This window comes from Gallinula chloropus (genome assembly GCF_964237585.1).
Source record: "Gallinula chloropus genome assembly, chromosome: 5".
Taxonomy (NCBI): Eukaryota; Metazoa; Chordata; class Aves; order Gruiformes; family Rallidae; genus Gallinula; species Gallinula chloropus.
Window position 1 is genome coordinate 7,405,665 of NC_140090.1, and position 25,303 is coordinate 7,430,967.

The 25,303-nt window shown below is 40.9% G+C and overlaps 1 protein-coding gene across 1 annotated transcript; it reads right to left on the minus strand.

The window, feature by feature from the left end:
- Positions 1–669: 669 nt before the first annotated feature.
- RAB3GAP1 (RAB3 GTPase activating protein catalytic subunit 1) lies at positions 670–23,132 on the minus strand (the record flags this gene model as incomplete). Its single annotated transcript, XM_084265667.1, has 23 exons — positions 670–1,915; positions 4,770–4,872; positions 5,992–6,107; positions 6,220–6,323; positions 6,417–6,513; positions 6,917–7,144; positions 8,688–8,825; positions 9,865–10,221; positions 10,496–10,550; positions 11,495–11,667; positions 12,058–12,156; positions 12,483–12,652; positions 13,983–14,075; positions 14,777–14,850; positions 15,564–15,632; positions 16,402–16,483; positions 18,499–18,598; positions 19,091–19,256; positions 19,840–19,959; positions 20,551–20,629; positions 20,842–20,974; positions 22,025–22,100; positions 22,804–23,132. 23 exons carry the CDS (start codon positions 23,130–23,132, stop codon positions 1,673–1,675), a joined length of 3,204 nt encoding a protein of 1,067 aa, XP_084121793.1. The 3' UTR covers positions 670–1,672.
- Positions 23,133–25,303: the final 2,171 nt, after the last annotated feature.

Consider the following 25,303-nt stretch of genomic DNA (forward strand, 5'->3'; position numbering starts at 1 on the left):
ATGAAAGACTGAAGAGAAGATAAGTGCTGCGAATGCACCATTTTCTACAGCATGGAACCACTTTGACCTTTCCAATGAAGACGCAAACACCTTTAGGCAACTGCCTGGAAAAAGTCTTAGGTGGGATTTGTGTTCTCTGAGCATGGCTACAGGTATCATCTCTTCAGCAGCTGGACAGACCCTGTAAGAACACCTGATAATTAAGAAAAGGATTTTCAAGTTTATACAGCTTTTACATGAGGCCACCCTGTAGTGTAAAGTTTCATTGGGGGGGTGGATCAGGAATACAAGAGTGCCAGGGAATAAGTCAAAGATACTCAGAGTAATTAGCTTAGTGCAGTTTCTTTTAAAGAAGCTAGAGAGTTAAACAGCAGCTAAATTAGTCTCTGTCTTTCTAATCCGTTTTACCAGAGGAATTTGCCTCAGGTACAACACAAACAGCCTGAAGCCCAGATTCTATAATAAGATTTTCTCTGAAGAAAATGAACTCTTCTTTAATCTGACACAGGTATTTGTACTTGCCACAGCTTCACCTGAGGGAAAAGAAGTTTTAGGGCAATACCTGAGCCCTACGAGCTGAGACAGAACTGTAGTCACAGCTACAATGTCGTTCCCAGGTCAGATCATGCAGGGATGCCATTTTAAAAACATTTTGACAAAGCCAGTGGCTGTAGCTGAAGAACTCCAAGAGCCACTAATAAGTTCAGATTTATTGAGTATTGTCCACAATACTGTAGCTGTTTGTACATTTCATTTTGTAATGTTGATTCTCATTAAAACACACAAAGATCACTGTAGAGCAACATTGGCACAGGGGTGTTACAATGTTTGTATGATACCCGATGGGATTAGCTGCTGCAGGTGACAATCAGTTCAAGGACCCAGTATGCATTTGAACCGCCTCTGTAAATACCAGCACATTGCTTACAGTGGAACACCTCTGTACATGTCATTTACTTACAGCTTTGGCCCTTGCATGCAGGGAAGGACACAGTGTCCAAAACCATGAGTGATCCCCTTGAGGGTAGCAGGCTTCCTCACCAGCTAGAGCCCCAAATACACTTCTTCCTGCTGGGGACAAGTGTCTGTGACAAGATCTTTCTGGACAGCTGCTGCAATGCAGGAGTGTGGCATGAACTAACATACTGTATACTTCAAATAAAATGAAGAGTATTTTAGAGGTATCTGCAAGTTAGTGATTAACCAAGAAGTACTGGGCTCCACATATAAGATTAGCAATAAATACAAAATATTCAATGTTTGCACATCAATTTAAGTAGGCTAATGTCACTTGATATTAAGAACCGTAAAGCAGCACATTTGGCATGAATTTCAGCATGAAGTATTTGCATACAACCCATTCCTGTCCATTCTTAACCAAGCTAATGCACAAAACCCAATACACTCCCTTTGCACAGAGAGGAGATTGCTAACCTTTTCTCCCCAAAACTACTCCTGAAGTCATCCCACCCCTCCAAAGCCAGACTCGTGCCAGGGATCCTCCTCAGCTGCCACTTCAGCTCCCTCCTCGGGAATAATCCCACTCCGTCACTAATGACGACCGTATTTGCTCCTCAGCCCAAGCCAGTCAATCAGTAAGTGTTAACTTCCCCCAAGGAAAATGAATAGCATCGTACTTGTGAAGACACACAAGGTAACACCGCTGGGTCCATCAGAAGAACGTGGTATCTGCTGAAAAGGCACCTGCAAGGCGAAAGTCTTCTCTGGTCAGCACGCTGTACATGCGCTGGGGCAGCGGCTTGGAGTAGGGCGCGGGGCGGGGGACGGTCGTGCGCAGAATCACCTCGCGCCCCGTGGGCGGGGGGAAGTCTGAAACAGCCCCCACGTTGAGCCTTCGCTCCTCTGACGACCCCGATCTCCGCAGCTCTTCGTCGAGTTGAGGCACTGCAGAAACCTTAAGTAAGAGCAGAGGTATAATTACAGAGCCAGCTGTGCCTTAAACATCAGGGTTAGCAATGGCACGCAGGGCTAAAGGCTTTATGCACACATGGAGCAGGACACTCATGGGATGTCGAGAAATAAACCGCACGCGATCGAATGGAAGACCCTTCATGGGTGGATGGTGAAGCTCAGCCTAGACTAAGCAAGGGTTCTGACCAGCCAAAATGCCCCCTTCTGTAGCAGGGCTCTCTCAGCTCGCTGGCTACACAAGGCCAAGTCAGCCTTCTTTTAAACATCATCACTGCTGCTGCAGTCCTGGCCAATAGTCACCTGTATTTTCAGCCTCCAACTACATTTCAGTATCTGCTTTTCATGGCCAGAGGGAGGCTGGCTGGAATGACATGGCAGAGCAAGTGAGCTGCTGTGCAGTCTTCACTGATTCTCACTGCCTCGGAGCCTGAAGTCTGAACACTGGAGGAAGGGCAGGCATGCTCCGCTCAGCCAAGTAAGCATTCATACGTGTAACTGAACATACACATACACAGACAGCCCCCAGCACCCTACCAGGTCCTGACACGAGTGTACACCGCTCAAGGCTATCAGTGTCACAGAGGCGTGGCAGAACCCACCAGATGAACATTGTGCCCCCTCCACATCCAGCCCTCTCCCCCATGCATTCTCCAAGGCCAGAGCTGGGTACCCTTCACCTTTGCAGCCTGTGCTGTAGAAGTTCCCAGGGACAAGCACCGCTTGTTCCCACCAGAACAGTTCTAGGAAACCAACAGAGAGCGTGTCCCCTGCACTATGCTACTTCACACAGTTACCCTGGCACTTCCCCAAACCTCTCTGCTTCTGTCTCACAAGAGTTCAGCAATGTAAGTACTGTATTTAGGCCTGAGATCTTCAGGTACTATCCAGCTCTACCTAACAACCCCCAAAACATCTGGCTGTTCAATAAACAAAACAGTGACAGCAACAGAGAAGAATACAAAGGCAAGGCCACATATTTCTGCATCAGAAAACATCCACGTTCACTTAAAGAAATGTTTTTTGTTTGGTTTGGGTTTGGTTGGGGGTTTTTTTGTGTGTGTTTTTTTGGGGTGGTGGTGGGTTTTTTTATGGATTTCTCTCTTCAATACCTGTTACACTCTAAAAATAAAGCCTGTGAGTAAGGAAAAACCATTCTGGAAACACAAAATTATTTTGTATGGTCAATATGTGAACAACAGTACAAACTACATCAGGCTGCTGTACTAGATCTACCAAACGACTCAACTCTATGCAGCTAGGGAAGATGAGTGGGAAACGAGGGACAAAGTTGTTACCTCATCAGAAGATTCAGTCAGCTTGGAAAGGGATGAGAAAAGAACCAGTGATGAAAGATAGAAACAAAGGCAAGTCAGAGGTGACTTACAAGAGGTTAGGAGGAGGTTGTAGGTTTAAGAGACATCATGCATTCTACTTCCAACAGCATGCACTTGCTATTGTAACTTTCCTGAGAAAGCTCAAGAACATAACACCACATTTTACACTACTCAGAGGAGCACAGGTTCAAAAGGTAATGAGTAAGGAAGTTGTTCAGTTTGTATGTACCAAACAGCTCTACTGGAATTTGTGGTAGATTAAATGCAAGGGGATTTTGATAGCAAGTTAGCGCCTGTCCCACTATGAACTCTTAATTTACTGTAACCAACTTGTAGTTACTGATGTTTCAAAAGAAACAAACCCCTAGAACTTTCCATACATGACATACATCTTCATCGAGCATTAACACCAGAAAGTTACTTGGCTTTAAGACCAAAATGCCTCAGTATTAACAAGCCAAGTGCAAATGCTCGCATGCCCTTTTACAGGGCAGAGTCTTGGGCTTTACAGGAAGCCTGTAAGCCAGGCCGGTTGACAAAGCTGGGATTCACAACCAGATCTTCCCTAGATACTAGAAAGATAAAACAGAAGCTCTGCTTTGCATTTCTCAGAATAACCACGGTCTGTTTTCAGAATGGTCCTTTTTATGTTGAGCTGCAAAATACAGATCATTATAAAAGCATCCGTATCTTAAAAGTGTTTAATTCCCAATCATTAAATTTTTTACAGCAGTGATTTCCAAACACAAATTCAGGCTCTTAAGATGTCAGCAACACTCTGCTACCTTGTTATTACCACTGTGGTTCAATTTGAGTTGATTTGACGCTATGAATAGGTGCAATTCTGACAGAAACTGAAGGCTGACTGCAGTCCAAGGAGTCTAGAAATCAGTATGTTAAGGTTCATTATGACAAAGACTGCTTAAGAGAAAAAGTGAGCATTTATACCAATACAGCCTGGGGAAGGGTTTCCAGAAACCAGAGTCAGCCCTGGCAACACATAAACTGAATGTAGAATTGCACTGGAAAAGAACTGAAACTCTTCTTTAACACACCAGTTTCTGTAGAAGTCATCTCAGGCATTCCAAGTATAAACCTCAGTCTAAAAGTGTTACTCCTCAGATACTCAGTACTATGGTGTTTCTCTACATTGCTACATGAAGCAATCAACAGCTTGCCTGTTCTCGCTGTGATGTGGGATGTATTGTGCAGATTTGTGCTGTAACAGCATTACTGGTGTTGCCATCTGAAGTGACACAGTGACACCTCTGTGTACCCAGGTGGCTTTCACTGTTTCGCATCCCAGGCCATGTACTCTTCTTCCTTCCCCTTGCAAGGCTGTTACTGCAAAATCACGCTGAACACCACAGAAAACCCTCAAGCACATTTATGACAATACATGCAGATATGTGGACAAAATAAACTGGCATCATATGGTAAAGTCACTGCATCGTACTGCTGAAATCCAAAGTGCCTGCAAAGCAGTCAAGAACTCTCTCTTACCCTCTGAGCACTCACAAACAGCTTGTGAATAATGCTGCCAGCAGGTCCTCGTCCCGCACCAATCACAGACACTTCTGGCTGCTCCAGGAGACAGTTCACGAATCTGGTGGTACAAATCATTGACAAGGAAAAAGGAATGTTTGATTATCAGCTGTATCCACTTTGCTAACCTAACACCAGAACTGTTTCCTGAGAGGAGGCCTCCACCTAACACCATCCCCACAGAGCGAGAACTGGGACACACTCTCAAGGGTTCTCTGTTCTGAAAGCCAAAGGAAGAAAACCCAAATGCTTCTCAGAATCCCAGTCAAACACTATCATGACCTTTTCATCCCCTTACTCCTTTCCCTGTACCCTAAAGACTAAACCTCCCTTACCCTTCAGTTGTTCCCTCCTCCCTTGCTGCTTTCCTTCATGCTAATACAAGCCGCTGTTCTTCTGCAGATAATGTAGGTCAAAACTAAGCCAAACACAGCAGCCTCCCACGTGAGGTCAGGAAAGGTGTGACTCAAATGTCTACATAATCCCAACTCCATCAACAGGGCAAATTAACACCTAGGCTGCAATTCAGCATCTAAAAGGACCAACCTCTCTCTGTTCACTATAAATGGAACCCAGGCTCCTAATGCAGATGTGTAACATCAGCATGAAAAGCCTTCAAGGCATCGGCCACGCAGAAGCCATAACATGGCAATTTACTGAGCACAAAGATACTGCACTGGTCAGACACCACTTCTCAAGTCCCAACATGTGCTATGAAAAGGTCGTCTCCCTTTCAGCACAGCAGCAAGGAGTAAATCATCTGGCAGCAGGGCCCACAGTAACATGTTGCAAACTGGCACGACTAGAATAAGGAATGACTCGTCCTTCTAATGTCACCTCTCCTGTCACAAAGTTCATCAAATGTCCCTTTTAACATACACAAAAAAGATAAATGAAATCCCCAGTACTGTCATGATAAAACCACAAATTCCATTAAAACAACATTAAAACAACCCGCATCCCTTTTTCAGAGGGATGGTGACATAGAGGAATATTTAGGGTGCCCACATATGTCTCCAGGTAGCCTAGAGAAAGGGACAACCTAATGCTTACAGCTACCAAGGAGGATTCATTAGTATTTCTGTATTATCACTTCCATCTGTTCCTAAATTTTGACACTAAAAAAAAGGGCAGCAGAGAAAAAACAAAACCCAGGGGGTGGGGGGTTTAAATCAGTCACCTTTGCAGATCTTCTTTCTCCTCCTCATTTTCACATTTCTCTACCCCAAACTTTGCTTTCAGAGACCTGGCCCTGGCAATGATTGCTTCCACACTCATAATCTGAGCAATGATTTCCTGCAGGGGTTCAATAAACAAGAAAATTAGAGGTGCACTTTCAGCACTCCCAAGAACAGCGTCAAGGTTTATCAGTGTTAGGAAGTTCTCTAAGCTGGTATAAAAGCCTTACTTCCAACTTCTTCTCCTCTGGATTGGGGAACCGTAGAACTTTACTGGAATGAGATACTATCTGCTTAATAATCTTCTTAACTGAAGATATATCTTCCAGTAGTTCTATCAGGAGGAAAAAAAAAAATGCAGAATTTTGTAATTCTTGCATTGGTGTTCACCTTAAAATATCTTCAAAATTTATTGAACGTTATTTACCTTCTTCCTTTACCTTGAGTACAGCTGCGTGGATGATGCAAGGCAAGAGATGCCTTGCAAGGTCAGCTGGTTTCTGAACTGCAAGGTAATGAAGCACCTACAGCATTAGAAAATGTAATATATTAATGATCAGAACTACTTCCCAAAGTTGAGGCTAACTAGGAAAAAGCAGCACCCACACTGAAGCATTCAGGTTTGAATGAAACTAGGAGTAACTAACTTCTTGGGGAAGACTAGCACATACATGCAGATAAAAACCTGGTTTGTTTACTAATAATTCAAGAAGTACCCAAGTAATACAGCTGGTGAAGTTCCACTCAGGCACTTATTACTTCACACACTGTGCTATACAGCAGCAAGAACTTCTGATTAACCCTAAGCCATGCACAAAACAGTTTAATAGCTCCAAGAATATAGTGATGTGTTAATGTTTAAATCCTGCAGGAGCAAGGAGAAAGGGCTACCAGCACTGCAGATCAGCCTGTCACAGAGCTTTTTACCTTCTCTGCCTCTCTCGTGTCATCAAAGAGTCTCTTCTGCCTCCGGGCTGGGACTGGCTTTGCTGTCTCCCAGGCCTCCACCCACATGTTGCTGGGAATCTTCATTCGGGCACTCAGCTCGCCCTTGATTACAACATTGCCCTTCTCATCAATCACTTCCTCTTCGATGTAATCCCGAGGAGAGTACCACCTCACAAAATCCTCCAGACAACAGCCAGGGTTAGCTGCCTGGAATGAAAAGGAGGTAAAATTTGTGCCTGAGAAATCCTATAAAAACATCATAACCTGGGTAGGAAGGCAGTATGGGTTAGTGGGCAGACACAGGCTAGGGGATGCTGTAAGTCACCAAACTGTAGGAAAGAGACCTGGGAGGGTGAGGGAATAAAGGATAAGCCAAGACAACAGCAAGGGGTAAAACCCACACCATCCACAAAACCAAAGAAACCTTCTTACCACTCACAACAGTATATTCATCAGTTATTTCAGGCAAGCTCTAAATTACACTGTAAAGTCAAGCTTCTGTTTGGTTCCTGATACATACAAGAAGTATGAATTTTCACTAATTCCATTAAGTATAAGCTTAAACCATTTAGGCCCAAGCCCAGAAGAATCACTGGGTGGCAGAAATATGCTTGCAGCACTGACTTTCCATCATTTCCAGTAAGGAAATTCACTTTTTGTTCTTCCTTGAAAAAGGAACTTAGAAAACCCCCAAACAGAACACCTTAACTTTTCAAAGATGCAATGTCAACACCAATAAATACATCCACAGTTTTAGAACATAAGAGGAAATTCAGTGTTCTATCCAATGTACCTATGGAAAGTGCATTACCACTTTAAATTACAGTGCTTTATTCTTGAGTAATTAGTATCACTCACACCACTGAAATAAAACTACCACGTCTCTGACATGAATCACTGCTAATAAACTGATGCTGATGTCAGAAGTACTCTCACTCTGCAGTGCATCTGTATCCTTTCTCTACAAAGTAACACTGCAATAACTTGAAAAAATAAGACTAGCTATTTCATGACACAATCTTTATTTTTTCTTTAGTTTTGAGATCCTTTGGTAACAGCAGTGTATGTGCTCTTAGCTCCCTCTGCAGAGCTCAGAAAAGGAACAAATTACCCAAACCCACAGTCGCAGTTGAACAGCTGCATAGAACCAGTAACAACTTGCCCTCCCTACCAGAACAAAACATCTTCACCCATACACAAAAGTTATGCCCACCTCCCATGGTCTAAATACAGAAGGGAGAGCAAGTTAACAGGTTTGTTGGTTTTCCTTCCTCACACCACCTTCATATTTTATCCATCTGGAGTCTGATTAAAGGCACATCTGGCAAGAATAGACAGAGTGAAAAGTTCCAGTAAGAGTGACACTAAAGGAAAGGTACTCAGTGGTGGAAGGGAGGGACATGTAATCCTGATCCAGGACTTCAAAGTTCAGTATTCTAACATCATTTTATGTGGGCTTGTCGAAGTTCTAATTCCCAATTTATCAACTGTATGCTCTAAGGTTTTTTGCACAATGTCTGAGAGAGAAATGTTCCAAGAATGTTACAGCCTAACAAACTGGATAGTCTCAGATTGTGAAACATTCCAAGAGTTTCATCAATAGGGTTTTACTTTTAACTTTAAAACTACTTGGAATTTGGTTTGTGGAGAGAAAAAGCTCATCCTAAAAACCCTCAAAATTGTTCAACACAAGCAAGGAGAGTTTAATTAAGAAGAAAGCAGTCTCACAGAATTCCTCAAGCAGTACTACCTTAAAAGACTCCATATCTGAGAGCAAGCAGGCACTCTGCATGCGTGCCCGAAGGTGAGCCCCTTCTGCTGACGTCCCCAGCTTTGCCAGCACCTCAGACTGTTCTTCCAGCAAATCTTCTGTCATAGGTGCTGGTTCCTGCAACAAAGAAAAATACAAGTTAGAAACAGCCTCTTCCTTGGCTCAGCCCTCATTAAGGACAGTGACCTGTCACCAAAAGTTCATTCTACTTCACTTGTACCCCAAGGCAATAGATACAGGCTAAACAGTTGAAGCTGTAGAGATGTGAAGAGGTGCATCTAAAGACACTAACAAAAGGAAATAAAGATGAAAACAATCTGAGATTGAAGCACCAACATAAGGCTGTACTATTAAAATACCAGAATCCAGGTGAAGCCACAAAGTGTTTGATGCTATTTTGATGAGATGGATGAAAATCCACCTAAAGCTAAGTAGAATTCTTGCTGTTGATACTGTCACCACATAATTGATGGATATTTTGTCTGAGTACACTCTACTGATACCTTTTACCCATGCAAAGCAACACCCAATAAAGAGAATTTCTCTCAAGCAAATGAGAAATACTGCATTCTGAAATGCATGGCTAATTTCCAACAACTTCCTCTGACACCACTGCTTCCTGTTTCATCCCTGGTGACTCTGCAAGAATGTCTGTGTCAGGTAACACTTCCAGTAGTGTGATAAATCTGCTTTAGATAGTGGTACCAAAACCTGATGGCTATGGCCTTTTAGATATGAGTTGAGACAGGGTTTTGTTTGGTTGTGGGTTTGGTTTTACTTTTTAAAAGAAAGCAAGCAAGGAAACTGATCCAGCATTCTGGGCAGTCAGCTAGGAATCTTCATGGTGGAAGGACTACCAGTTGCTAGTTTACAGGAGGGGATGGAAGATGCCTCAAGAGCTGGAAATAAAAAGCAAGTCAGATTTAAGATAGGCAAGGAGACCCATTCTCAAATACAACAAAACTGGTGTCACATGCTCTTAACAGCCTCATCAGGCTTTAAAAATGGAATAAAAGACCTTGGGCCAAAAACAATTAGCTATTTTAAGAACAGATAAAGATATACCCTGCAAACTATGTACAATTTCACAACCCTAGGTATTGCCATATTGCATGAGAGGTACGTTGCACATCTGGCTCAGGTCTTGGTACCTAACCTGTGTTATTGGAATGTAGAGAGGCTCTCCTGGGTGCAGCAGCGTCAGCTTCCCGTGTGGATGCAGACGACCTTCTGGTTTTAAGTTCACAGGCTCTCTGTTACCTTCTTTTGCTCCTCCTTTCTTTCCATTTTCCTGCCCATTTCCTTTAAGATCTTCTGTGTCACTCAGACACTCAAAAAACTCCTCTTCACTGTCGCTCCATGAGTCCCAGGACTTGCCAACTTCTTTTTCCTTATCAGGGTTGTCTCCAGAGTGGTCTGCTCCTTTTCCAGCATCACCAGGTGAACGATCAGACATGCTCCCCCTTTTCCCCTCATCTCTTGCTTTCTTTCTTTCTATGCAACAATTTAGCATCTACAAAGTTACAGGGAAATAAAAAAGTTAGCAAGGACTTCTCTGACACAAACAATGTCACAGAAAAAGTTGGAGAATCTTACAATCTTTTACAATAATAAAAGATAATCCCATTGAGCTTGTTGCTACAACAAAGATTTTTCCCAAGAAATTAAGTCCACACTTAATAATACAAGCATAGCTAAGTCTACAACAATGTATTTAGCTAATAACTGCTGTAACTTTGACAGTTTCCTTATGAAAAGAAAATAATTCTTAAATGTGGGATACTTACCTGAAGTTTCTGATGTAGTAAACAGCATCTCAGATCTGGAGGGCCATTAGCTAGTCTAACAAAAGGTAGAAGTGTAACCATTATCAATCACAAAGTTGAATCTCACACACATGTGGCCTTAAATCATATGAAACCCAGAAGAGGGGCAAATATCCACAATGAGCCCACTGCCACCATTTCAACTATTCAGTTCTTCTATGATCTCAGCAGACAAGCTAGTGACTGAAGATGCCCATATATTTATATCCCAGCAGTCATTTCTGAAGCTCAGAGATCATTCCAACTATTATGAAACAGACACACTGCATTTCCTGGTCAGTGCCATTTGGATGTTAAAACACTACCTGATTTCAAACAAAACTTAAGCACCTTTGACTTGACTCAATGATACCAGAGAATGATCTCTCTATATTTCAAGCTCTATTTTATTTGTTAGCATAACCACTTGAAAGTATAAACTGGTAAATAAGTGGCCAATTAATCACAAAGAAGGATCCTTTTTTGCTCTACACTGGCACCTTATCTTGGCAGAACCCTTTATCTGGTCTGCAACAAACTCTGCTGCAGCAGACATAACCTGGAACCTCAACTATAACATGAGGCAGCATTTGCCACCTGAAAAGGCTACTATACCAGGAGGAACTTGGAACAGCTCCCTTACAACAGCGGAGAAACACCACCACAAATCAAAGGTGTCTCTCAATCTATCAGCTCCTTCATTTTTATCTAAGATTAAATTGTAAGCCAAGCAATGGTATAAGCCTTTCCCCCACCCTCATTCACAGGATGAAGGGCTCTTTACCTCGAGTTGGCTTCAGACATATTGAAGTTTTCAATGAAGGACAAAGACCCTTTTGCCTACTGCCTATCCTTTCTCACTTCAATTTGCAATTTAAAAAAAATAAAAATCAAATCCAAACAGCAAGTTTCAAAGTCATAGTGAACTCACACTATTCCCAAAACAGTATCACAAAGCAACAGCACAAACAATAATCTTACCCTGGAATAAGGTAGTTGTTCTCCCATCTGTAGCGCATCTCCAACACAAACTCTTGCCAAAGATGTGCCACTCCTTTTAGTCCTCCATGGTAGAAGTTTATCATACAAAGACATAAAGCTAGCTTGTATGTCAGACTATCAGAAGGAGCAGATTTAAACTGACTGAAGAGAGTCTATGGAATAAATTAATGAAAGCAGGAAATAAAGGAACAATGACATATTTTCCAAAACCACATGATCTCTTTCCTGTTTGATCATACAAGTGGTTAAGTAACATTTTAAGCATGTAAGTACAAACTACAAAAAATGATAGTCTTTGAAAGAAAGAAAAAGAATTACAATTCTGCCATAAAGTGGAGCATGAAACCTCAAAACCAAACAAAAACCCAAACCAAAAAACCCCAAAGTCAAATAATCATGTATTTCAACCTGGAGATTCCAACTAAGGGAACTTCATCTGTCCAAAAATTATCTATTACAAGACATATGGCAGCCACAGTAAAGTCTGTATGAACATGCAAACAAAATTGCTTTTTCTCTTTCTCAGAGTGATTATAACTTACATAATCTTCATTCTCTGGAGGAGGATTGTTTCCTGCTGAAGTGCTAGCTCTGCTTTCAAATCCCTCTACGAGTTTGTCAGCAGCATCAGGAAATAAGAACTTCAAGATACAGAAAACAACAGCAAACCAATTACAAACTCCAAACTTGCATCAGCATGTTTTTTAACACTTTTCCTACTTTCTCCATAAAGCTACTCCAAGTTACATACCAGCAATCCCTATAATTAAAAGTGTTAGCAGAGTTCAGAATTCATTTTCAGTCTACTGACACCATAGACTTCTAACAACTTAAGGCTCTTTCAAAAAGCTGATAAACACAATTCAAATAACAGAACTGACATCAGAGCCCTTTATTTACAATTCTGCATAAGATAAATGCATGCAATACATGTTTTATATGAATTTAACATGCATGGGCAGCTCACCAGAAGAATAGTGTTCAGAACTTCATTGTTTAAAGGTGACTCATCTACACCTCTGTGTTTGCGAATCTTTTTCTTTGCACTGTGAACCATATTTGTGACAGACAGTTTATGGATTGGGACAGGTGCTGGCTCTGTGAGCTTCGACAAAGCATGGGTAATATCAGCAACCTCTGTAAAATAAAATGAAAATAGTTAGAACAAAACAAACAACCCCCTCCCTGCAATACTCTCTAAAAAGTTCACTTGTCATTGCCCATTCATCTCATACTGATTTTACCACCCTGTTAACCAAAGACACCTCCGTGCTGCCAGGTACCATACCTAATATTCTCTGTTCTCAGGCACAAAGAGAAGCAGCAGAATGAGGTCACCAAGGAGTCACAGACTGTCCTTGATTTAATTTATGAATGAAATGTAGCCTGGGTTGGCTGTAGATATCGTCTGCCACCTACTGTAGTAGTACTGCATACTTGCAGACAATTCCAGGCAGCTGACAGACAGTGTTTAAGCTCTGTTCACATGCAAAACCAAGGAATACACTGTAGATAAAGACTGTTCAACTATGTGCTAGAGCTTTAGATAAGCCTTAAATAAATCCAGTATTAAATCGCTGTATAGATGTTCTTACATGGCGTGAGCACTACTCTGTGAAAGAGTAAACTCCTCAACTGAGAAGTTTTTTCCAAAGTTGCTGCTGGCAAAGTTCAGAGCCTTTCTTCCAATGAAATGAATTAACATAGTTAAAAAGAGGGCAGAGAAATTTAAGTAATTACCAGTAGCCTGGGAAACCTCAACTTTGCAATCATTTCAAGAAAATTAGAGATAAGGAGGGCTAAAAAGACTGTATGTCAGGCATGAAGAATAACCCTACTTGGTCTAACACCTTTTAAAGCCAACTTGCAAGCTCCTTCAAAACTAAGACCAATTATAACCAAAGAATGTACATTGATACAGCCCATGTTTGGAGGGAAGAAAAGGTGACAGGAGGCAAGAAAGGAACATTCACTATATACAGCAAGAAAAATGAAAGAAAGGGACAGAGACATGAAAAAGACATCAGTATTTATATTCTGACCTGTTGGTCACATAAATTTGTTTTGTTGTGTTTGTTTGGTGGGTTTGTTTGGGGATTTGTTCGGTTGGGTTTGTTTTAGGATGACAGCAAAGCTTTTCAAACAGATTAGAGACTGTTACCTGGCTGTTAAAATATGCACTACTTAGTACTTCATACATAAATAATACATGTTTTATGTAGATACAGAAAGCTGTTTATTGTTTGCTCAAAACTCTTGTGCACACTAGTCAAATTTTAAACTCTTGTTTTTCAGTAAAAAACCCACAGCTAAAGGAGGGTAACTGTCCTTTTGAACTTCGGGAGCTAAGCTTGCCTGAAATTCATGAGAAATGATATCATGTAGCACTGGCCAGAGAATTCCTAAGAATATTACAAAAAATGCCTAAAAATTAAAGTCAAATAACACAAATCAAACTTTGTTTTACCTTTTCCTTCCTCTTCAAATGCAGACCTTCCAAGTATCTCATCAGTTGACTCCTTCCGACGGCAAAGCTTGAAGAACTCAGTAAGGAAGTCACCTATGAGAGACACAAAGCTTCTGAACAACTATCCAAAATCCCATTTAACAATAAGCTAAGTGACAGTAAAGGGGACAGTAAATTTTATCTCTTCATCTGAAAGAACATGGTAGTCTGTTCTGAAGCACAAATATCTTTAAACCACATAATTAAAGCTTGAGAAAATTCACATCTAGACAGCTACCAGCCACCTCTCCAGAGCATAGTTCTGCATGCAGTTTAATCCTCCTCTTCATCAAAGAAAGGTGGAACTTCTGCAGCACATTTTTTTAATTTTTTAAGTGTTTTTAAGGATTTTAAGAGGTTTTTTTTTTTTTAGTTTTGAAGCCACTTTTCCCACAAGCTAAAAGGCTAGGATGGACAGTACAGCTCTCAAAGCATACTAATCTTGACTCTCAGACTGATTCAAGGAAATATATATATATAAAGATTCTAGAAAATCTTAATTTTCATAGAACACACACAGTAAATTCCTATACCCTGGAACGTGGTGAAGTAAGAACAATGAAATTCACAGACCACATCAACTTATGCTTTTGCAAAGCTTCTGTTCTTGGAAGAGATGACAAAAGTATTGTCCACTCAAAAAAACAGGGGGAGTGAGGAAACAGAGGTCATCTGGTAATCAACAATTCAATCCTAATTTCACAATTTAATAGCTTAAAAACCCTAAGAGAAGACAGGGAAATCTGATGCCTTACCCAACAGACACTGAGGGTTATCTGCTTTTCTGACTCTCACGGACCACTGGGGTGCTTGAAGAGGATCTAGGTCACTTAAAAAAACAAAACCAAGAACAAGTGTCATGCTGTCACTCTAGGTACCCAAAAGGTGAGCATCAAATTCTCAGTTAATGGAATGTCATAGCCATTTAGGCCAAAGAGGCCACAGTATACACCACATTACACAGAACACAACAGTCTGAAATGCAAGCAAGAGTCCTTATTCTCCATGTGCAGACATAACATGAATAAGAAACAAAGACAATTCAGTTCAAGGAAATTTTCTTCTTTTAAAGTTGAAACTAATTGGTGTAGTAATTAAAACAGTAAACTGCTTTTGGTTTTGTGGTTGGGTTTTTTTTCTCTTTCTTAAGTATACACACTCTTTAGGAAGCCTACCAGGAAATATGGATAATAGTTTTTGGGAGAGGGATGTCACTCACTTAATTCTTTTTGCTTTCCATGTTTCACTATCACTTTTTCCAAGAAATATACAACACAAGAAGCTTTTAAGTCTAGCACAAGAATGTGCCCCAAAAGAGGCATGTGTTCTGTTGAGATTACAACACAATAGTATTTCCTCACACAGAAATGCATTTCAAAAGAAGTTTTCCCAAATGAGATGTTCTATCAACTGATCTTAGCATTCCTCAGAAGGGGCTCTCTTTCACAAGGCCACACACCATGTTTTAGATGTCACTACAATGCAGCAGTTCACACACAAAGTACAGTGCTATATACTTGCAATTCAGATAAAATTACTTACGAATAAACGTCGTTGTCAACAATTATACCTTCTGTTAGGTGAGGCCATGTGGTAGCTAAATGAAGCTCACTGAAACAGACAAGATTAAATCTGTCAGTGCACAGAAAGTGTTCTCTCCATCACAACTAAGATCTTGAAAGGTATTTGTGATAGCTCATGTTTAACTCCCTCTATGTATTTTGCAGCTACATCCAGAAATGTGGCTGTTATTTCCTAATGAGTTTTGGGTTGGTTGTTCTCCAGCACCTGGCATACAGGACCCTCACAACTCCTCTCTACAAAAGGAGAGATTGCACACTGTATTCTAGGTATCCAGGTAGGGAGGAAAGAACAACTTCCATGAATTGCTGGCAGCATTAAACACTGTCTAACACATCAAAATGATTCCTCAATTTGCTGAGTGTTGATTGGGTGCTCAGTAGAGAACATAAAGAGATTGCAGTAGTTCAGTTTACAGACCCTCTCAATTTAAGTCTTATACAAACATCAAAGAGAAAGATGAAAGCAAGTCCAAAAAGCACACCACTTTAAAATTTTATCTCTAATTAAGGTGTATTTTAACATAATAGTTTCAGAAATCAATGGAGTACTCCAGAAGTTTATGGGGGAAGATTTATGAGCTAAAGCTCTCAGTATCACTTTGAAAAAGGTCTCATTTGCTACTAGACCATTATTTTTCACAGATGTTTCTTATGTACTTGAATAATTAACTATCTGTTAGGAATATATTAAGTGATAGGCAGGCAGAGTTAAGATTTCAAATAACCTATCTTTAAGATATCTTAAAGCCCTCCATTAAGGAAGTTACAAAACAAAATTTTCTGAAATCTTCTCTTACCTAATGGGATCCTCACAGGCACCAAATGGTAACTTCCCAAACTCAAGGCCTCCAACTTCTCCCCCAACTAGAGCATCTATATCTGAAGACAGATCAATGTTTTCCATACAGAATTTACGGAACATTTAAAGAAGCATATCATTGTAATTTCATAGTGCAAAGTCTGTAGTGTGTAGGATGACCAGAGAATAGCTGAACAGCTAAGGTGCCAGAGCTATGAAGACACAGTTCTACCAGACAGTTAAGACCATTGTTGCCAGCAGAAACTGGGAAGTGATTGTACAAAAGGACATTCAGAAAGACAGATAAAATTCTCGCAGTCCGTGTTGAAGGAAGGTTATTCCCTTCATACAGGCAAAGATGACAGAGCTATAAAGGCAGCTTTATAGAGTTAACATTGACACAAGAATGCAAGATACATGTTTGCCATAAAAACATTTAAGCAGGAAATCAGTTCTAAGCAGAAGACTCCAAAAGAGCAACTCTGCAGAGTGAAAACACAACTACTTTTACAAGGTTGACAGTTTATGAAGAGAGTGGTACGTTATATCACCTGCAGTTAAAGACTTAACCAATGATCTGGGAGATTCCTTTTAATTCCAGGTACTTAAAAATGCCTCCCAGCATCCTCAGCCAATTCCCATGTTATATCCTTCAATTACATAAGCCAAAAATTGCCTTCACTGAACAAAAATTTAAACTCATAATAACATATTGTAATGCCAGTCTAATAATGGTGTTACAGCATCTCATCTTTAAATGCATCTGGCAACTATTTACATACAAAACAAGCAAGGTATTTGAACAGATAAAGTATTTGGATAACTTCGTTACAAGATTTCTTCTTCTGAAAGGATAAGAGACATTTAAATTCTTTGGATTTCTTTGAGAAATGAGAGCAATAAAGTAGGGATCTAGTTTTTCCACAATGAATGTAAAACCACAACTGCATGGAGCAACATCAGTAAAAAAGATACCATCCTCCTCCAGTTCCTGCTCCTTTAACCAGAATCCTCCAAAAGAGTAAAATTTATTCAAACCACTCAAATCAAGAGGTATGACCAGAGTGGTAGAACTCAATCATTGCAAACCAGGGATCTTGACTTAACGAATAATACAGCAAAGCATAAAGAAACTGCAGTAAGCATTGACTTCTGTGTCTGCAGAAATAATAAAATAAAATTTGTAGAACTAGCTTCCCAAGATCTTTAAGTCAACTTGATTTACCTACAAAGAGAAACTGCCACTGAAAACAGCACTGACTTTCTCTGACCCTAAAGAGCAGGATTCTCTTTTAACATATTTTCACCACTCCTTTGGTACAGAGCACACAAGATAATCCTCACTACAGACTTCTTCAAAATATACCTTTCATTAGTGAGGAATTTTTTTTTCCAAAGCAAAAGAAAGTGCAATGATTAGGTAACCAGACAAAGGTCACACAAGTTCTGTCTCCCTAAGCATGCCCTAAATACTTCAACCACGTTATGTAATACTACTACCAAGTCAAGAATTTCACTTGGGGCATTTTAATGCTCCATCATGTTGTGTCATATCACTAAAAAAAAAAAAGTAGAAAAGTATGTTAAGAAGGTACTAACATCTATCTTTTTTCCTATAGATTCCTTTACCTTTAGGCCAGGAGAAGCTTATAATCACCAAGCAAGTATGAGAATTCATTGTGAGAATATCAAGTGAGCAGTTACTCTATTTTTCCTAAATAGCATCACTATGGAATGAACATATCAAGTCTGGTGTATGTACTTCAGATTCAAGAGTATACATTACTTTTCCCCTTTTTTCCTCCTCCTATAAATGCTAATTAAAAAAAAAAAGCGCTTATTTCCCCACACAGCCCTAACCAAAACACCTGCCACAACCATAAGACATAGATGTGATCTCAGAGCAGCTTTACGCTTGCTCTGAAGCTTTAAGCTTCTCCCCCTCAGAAGGGAGAGGGATCGTACTCAGCTGGAACTGAAGCCTCTCCCAGTAACGAGGAAAATGTTTTAATTCTTCTGGCAGGATACACAATATTTTCTATAGCATTAACTATTTACCTTAAAACAAGCTATTCTGAGGACACAAACCTCCTACCTGGTGGCTGCTGTGGCCAGAAGTACTGCTGCCAGTCTTGAAGAACATACGTAAGCCGAATAGCCATGCTAACTTGAGGCAGTGGTGTTAAAGGACATCCCTTGAGAAGATCAGAGGAAACATTCAATGTAAAGACTATACCTCTCAAATACCTCAGGTCTTGAACATAAATTAGTAATAGCTTGTATTACAGCTAATTTTATGAAACTGCAACATCCCAAGTATTACTAGTAAAGCTATTATATATGTTTTGTTTTATAAAACTGCACCTCACCCTCCCTCCTCCATTTAAATAGGAAAAAAATAGTTTGATTTGGGGACAGGGAAGAGAGGGTTGTGACAAGGAGACTGTAAAACAGACCCATTCTTTCACAAAACACTGGAAAATAAAAACAGAAGAAGGTGGCAACACTGAGGGCCAAAACCCACACCAATTTTCACTCTATCACTAGATACTGGTAATATCTGGAAAAGCACTCTGTTGGTATTGGCAGCGGAAGCCTCATTCTTACAAAAAGGTCCCTAGAAGACAGAAGCAAATCTACAAGCAACCAGGTAATAAAATTTTTATCTTAATATCAGGTGCACTTACAATCTTTGTTTTGAAGACGTCCAGTAATCCTGACAAATGAGTATACTGGTTTGGCACTTTGCGAAGATGAACCATTTCAAAGTCAGTTCGAACTCCTGGACCCTGACATTCTCCAACATACAGTCGGCGCCACTTGTGATGTATTTGCACAAACAGTGGCACTTGACTATAAAACATGAATATTTCAGATTATTTAAGATGTCATGCTGCCCTGTAGACTGTAAAACTAGTAAGTATTCTATCATAATTTCTACATCGTATTCTTTAGAATGCATTTTATTTTAGTGAAACACAGTTTAAAATGCTTAACAACAAATCAAAGACAAATGTTAAGTTCTCACCATTAAATGGAATGCCTAACAAATTGTCATGTGACCAGCATAGCCCTATCCAAGGCTTCAGTCCAAATTGTTTTCTCAGTGTAAATATTTCTTGAGGAAGATTAGAAAGTTTCTGTTACCACGCATCGGGAAGAAATCCTCTTCCAAAAGTTATAATTTGTGTACCAGTTATTCCAACAGCTTTTATCAGGTTTTTAAACAACAATTAATATAAACAATGCATTGATTCAATCTCTCCACAGTTTCCATGGGATTTTTTTTTAAATCCTTCTGTAACAATATTACTGTGAAAACACAACAAACTTGGAATCTATTTTGCTAGCAATTTAATACTTTTTTCCCCCCTCATAACAGCAGTATGCTAGAGTTTTACCTGGCCACGTAAAGAGGTTTAATACTATTACCTACCAGCCAGTGTTCCCCAATGCAATGGAAACCGAGCTCAGCAAAAGGTTACATTTGGATTCACTCAGAACTGCATCATTATTTGCAGCTGGAGCAATAACCACAAACTCACGTAAGCCATACCTTAAGAGGAAAAAAGAGCACATCTCTGGTTTTTAGCAAGCCAGATGAAACAGGGAATTTAGAAATACTATATCTGGGTAATCTTGCAAGAACCTCTTTCAGAAAGGTCAAGAACTGAGTGGCAATTGAGTGCTGCAGGTTCTCATGCCACAAACTACCAGAGCTTAACAGCATTCAAACACTCTACTCAAAATAATGTGAGGACTTCCAGGGATACAGTCCTGAGTTTTTTACTTTACATAAAAACAATCTCCCTAGAGCAATTCTGTAACACACTGAAAATCTGCATTACTAAGAATCTGGTACTTTGTTTCTGCAGTTTTCTTTTCTAGGGATTCATCTAAACGTTACAAATATAAAAGCCTGGCTAGGCTACAAAATTCAGAAAATACTATTTTGAGAAAAAGTAAAAGGTAAGTCTGCTGTGATGGGTTATTTTTGCACTCCTTTCCTCTGTCCAGTACAAAGAATTGTCTTACTTAAACTTTAACTCTTGATGGAAAAAATAAATATAAAAGGGATTGTGACAGCATCAAAGATTTTTCAACTGCTATGTGTATTTATACAGAAGATAAGAGGCTGCATACATACCATCTTACCAGACAGTGAGCTCTTGGAGGAAAGTCATTGTTCATGCACAGCAAGTCCTGCATAGGCACAGGAAGGGCATCTGTGGAAAAAAAAGATGCATAGTAAGAGCATCAGCATCATTTCAGCTGACTTAGAATTCACTTGCATTTGCAATTTGTTGAAGAAATGTCAGATCACACCCATTAGATCCCAGAAAATTTCACACAGAAGCAAATCAACGCTTTGAATTCCATAGTTCTGAAACTGCCTTTTGTCATATCCTTACAGGCATGTGAAAGAACAACCAGCTACCTTCTACCGGTTCTTCTTTCCCATCTTTGTCACTGGGTTCTTGTACCAGATAATGATGGGTAATTGAAAATTTGAAGTCTGCAAATGAAATTTCATCTGATTTCTCTTCCCATGCTCCTGTGGTGTATACACCCTACACATGAAAAGAAAAAGAGATTATTTTATCACATAAATTTAGATTAACATTCATAAGCCTTTAAAAACATACTGCCTACAAAACTTATATTATTTATTAATAATTTCCTACTGCTTAATATTTATTCTTAAATAAGTAAGCATGGTTTAATCTGAAAAACTAGTTTTCAAAGCTCTTCATTTTAAAAGACAGATGAATGCTAAAATCCATGTCACCAATAATTGTGTTCATTTCAAGGACCACATTTCCCCAAGCAGTCTTCAGGAATCTTTGGCAATAAAGAGGCAGATACAACCCCTCATATACAACTACACACCTTAGGTGCATTCACTCTCAGCTTTGCACAAAGACAGAAACTTCCCACCTGGGATTTTATCTACATCTATATCATTCTACACAAACACTACTTTATTATTTACTTCAAATATGCTTTCTCTAATAAATTATTATTCACCTAGAATTTGCAAAACTTCTCTGTGTAAGGACAATTAATTTGTAAACAAAGATACAGCATAATAAAGTTTCTAGGAAAAAAAATCAACATCACTGTGTAGAATGGTATGCTGCTACCAAAAGCAACTTGGACAACTCTTTGATGTGTACAGGGTGTCTTCTCACTAGAAGTCAAGAAAAGAGTGCCGGTCTAAAAGACAACATGTAAGAATACACTGACAACTCAGGTTGAAGACTAGTTCATTATATAACATAAACTTAAGATTTCTCTGGAAACACAGCAGCCATTTGATCCAGAACTGCTGAATTTATTTGCACTAGTATGCAGAAGAGCTCAGCAATTTCCTCTGCTTTTTACAGCACTGAGAAAGCACTACAAGGGCTCTAATTAGACTTTGAAAATAAAGAAACTCTGATATATGAAATATACTGAGTCACAGGTAGCACTACACAGACCTCAACCATGTGAGGTGTAATTCCCCAAGAGAAATCATTACCTGCCACACCTAAGAAAACAGCAACACACAGAATATTCATGTCTATTCCTAGCCAGTATTTTAAGTTCTAAAAGAAAATTCAGAAGCAGTAACTGACCTTTTCTAGAGGTTTGCCTGAAGAAATCCCAATGAGCTTCCAGTCATTCAATACTTCTTCTACTTTCGAAATAAATCTATTAGGAAGGGGAAAAGACATTAATACGTGGTGAACACTATGCTTGTACTATAATTCAGCTCCCTAAGAGCAGGTATTGTTGCCCTACTACTAAAGTCCTTAAAAAAGCCACACAAAAAACAAAGAACAAACAAACAATGAACACCTGTCCCCCCCCAACTATCACATTAAAACCAGAACTGCTTCTTTGTACAAATAAAATACTCTTCCTATGTTTACATTTCAGATTACAGTTACTTCTAGCAGCTGCTATAAGCATACTTCCAGTGAGTGTAGGATCTTGTCTTTTTCTGCTATCACAGCATATTAGTCTTAACATACACTCATGTTCCATTGTTCCTAGATAAACAAGCCTCTGAGGCAGAATTTAAACTATATTCAGATTTAAAATGCAGTGCTTAAAATCTTCATCTCCTCCCATCACAGACATCAGCACTGCAGAAAGTATTTTAAAAAAACGATTCACTGAGAACGCACAAGGGTTTTTTAACTTGAATTTCCTTGTACATTGTTGAACTTAAAGGCTTGAGCTATGAGCCTATTTTAATAATCAGGCAGCGACTTAAACACATCAGCCTTCATTCTGTTCCCTCTAATCCCTCGCAAGGAGACCCTGAACCAGCCCTTTCCCTAAGTTCAGGAAGAGCTTGACTCGATCCTCTTAACCAACTCAGCAGTTGCGGCCTGAGCATCCACCGCACCGACCCAGCGGTAGCTCCGGAACAGCCGGGACGAGGCCCCAGGTGCCACCGGGTACCGGCCTCGGCGCAGGGGCGCAGCTCCCTCCGGCAGGAGCGGCCACGGCTGAGCCCCCGGGACCCCGCCCGCTGCGCTGACGAGAGCGGGACGGGCGACAGCACCACCTACCTCTCCCACTCGGAGGCGGTCGTGAAGTCGGTGATTTCAAACACCTCCGACTCGGGCTGCAGGGAGAGAGTGGGAAGAGCAGTGAGCGGGGAGGCCGCCGCGGCCCCGGCGGAGAGCGCAGGGGGAGAGAGGGGTAAACACTCACTTCGCTGTCCGCCGCCATCTTGCGCCGCTGCCGGTGCCCCCCCCTCTCCGGCGCAGAGGCTCACGGGAAAGCGGCGGAAGGCGGTACCAACCGTCCCGCCCGGCCGCTGAGTGTCGTCTCCTCATAGCCCGCCGTGGACAGACCCAGTCGGAGTTTAACGCTGTACTGCTGTGGCGGAGCCTCTTCGTGCTCTGGGAGTTCTTCCCCGCAGCCGTCTGTAGGAGGAGACCCGTGGGCTGTGGCGGTTACCTCGCGGTGATGTGAAGCCGAGGTGCGGGTTGCTCCCAAAAACTCTCCGGTTCCCTCAGGGACAGCCCGAGGGGGTAAACGAGGTGCCTTACCGGCCGGGTCGCCGTTTGCCTGAGGTACCGGGGTGTGACTGGAGTCGCGACGTGTCACCGTTAGGCCGGCTGTGCCGGGTACCTGCACATATATGAGTAATCAGCGGCTTTTCAGTCATCCAGGAGCTGAGGTGCCCTAAGCCTGAAGCAAACAAAGCAGGCAGCTTTGCCTCTCGCCTGTGTCACCCTGCTGCCGTATCCCGGGGGACGGTGCCCAACCAGCAAACCATGTCCCTTCAAAACCCGTTCAACTCAGCCTGAGCCTAGCTATACCTCTTTTAGTCTTTTTGTGCTCTCCCTCCTCTCCTCTCTCAGCACAGTCTGCTGCTTTAAAAAAATAAAAATCCCTGTAGCCTTCTGTTTAAGGCTGCCTGAAAGGAGACGGAGAACCAGTCACAAGGAGCGGGGAGTGTTTGGGTGAGGGGGCTGAAAGCAAAGTTAAAATTCTGTAGAAACAGCTAAGGTAATAAAATCATAAGGTGGACAGAAGAGAGAAATGCACTTTGCTTTGGGTGCTGAAAGATCTGCTTTGCGATTAGGGCTTAAAAAGCCACCGTCTGGTTCAATCGCGTGTGCTCAGAGGTGACCTCTCTCTCTCTGAAATAGAGCGGGTTTGCGCCTCCAAGCAAATGCCCCGGGGAGAGGAAGGGGGGGCAAGGGGAGGAGTTGCCTCAGCAACATCGTGTAAACTCAACAGCCGGGTGTAGCAGGACCTGCCTGGAGGGTTTGCCTGCAGAAGAGCCTGCTACGTGCTCCGCACTCAGAAAAACATGCCGAAAATAAAACCACGGTATAGGTAATTACTGTCTAAATTCCTTGCTGGTCCCGCCAAGGAAGTCAGCTGTGAGCTAAAAATGCTCTGTAACTTCTCTTTGGGTTACTGTGCCTCTTTCACAATTTACAACTGAAGCACCAGGTAAGATGTTGTTTGTGCCTTTATATAGAACGTTTTCAGTTGTTATTTTGAAGGTTCTTTTGTGTATCAAAATAGAAAAGTTATGTTTTGAGAAGTTCACCATCTAATATGACTCTTCACAGACTAATAATATGGGATAAATGTTTTAATGGATTATCTGGTGTTTCACATAAGAATGAGAAATCAAGAGTGTTGACTTCTGTACAGTTCATTGGATGACCTTGGTCATCAGCTATAGGTCATTCAGTTTTTCTCTGCTTCCTCTTTTGTAAACTAAGAATAACTGTACTGTCTCATTAAGCTGATGGAGAGTAGATTTAGATTAGATATTAGGAAAAAATTATTTTCAATGAGGATGGTGAGGCCCTAACACAGGGTGCCCAGAGAAGCTGTGGCTGCCTCTGGATCCCTGACAGGGTTCAAGGCCAGGTTGGATGGGGCTTTGGGCACCCTGGGCTAGTGTGGGGTGTCTCTGTCCATGGCAGGGGGGTGGGACTAGATAGGTTTTGAGGTCCCTTCCAGCCCAAACCATTCTATGACTCTGGCTGCTACATAGTTATAAAACAATGTACATTCCTCAGATAAGAAGTGTCATATAAAATTGTTATTAAAATAATATAGGAGCGGGTGAACAATTCAGAGTACACTTACTCACCATATTCAGGATACTCAGGATTCCTGTTATTTGGGAATCTGATGGAGATGTCTCTGAAGCCTCTCACGTAGGTGCAAAGGGCTCATATATCCTTTTAAGAAGGACAGCAGTTTATGGTGCCAGACAACAGATGGTAAATGAATAGCTCTGTTATTCATTTCCTTGAGCTACTCAACAACCAGGAGTTAAAATATCAAATGTTTGTAATATTAAATTAATGTGAGCTTTAAGGTGCTTTGGTCTTACCAATGTAGCCCAGTTTGAATAATGTATTTTT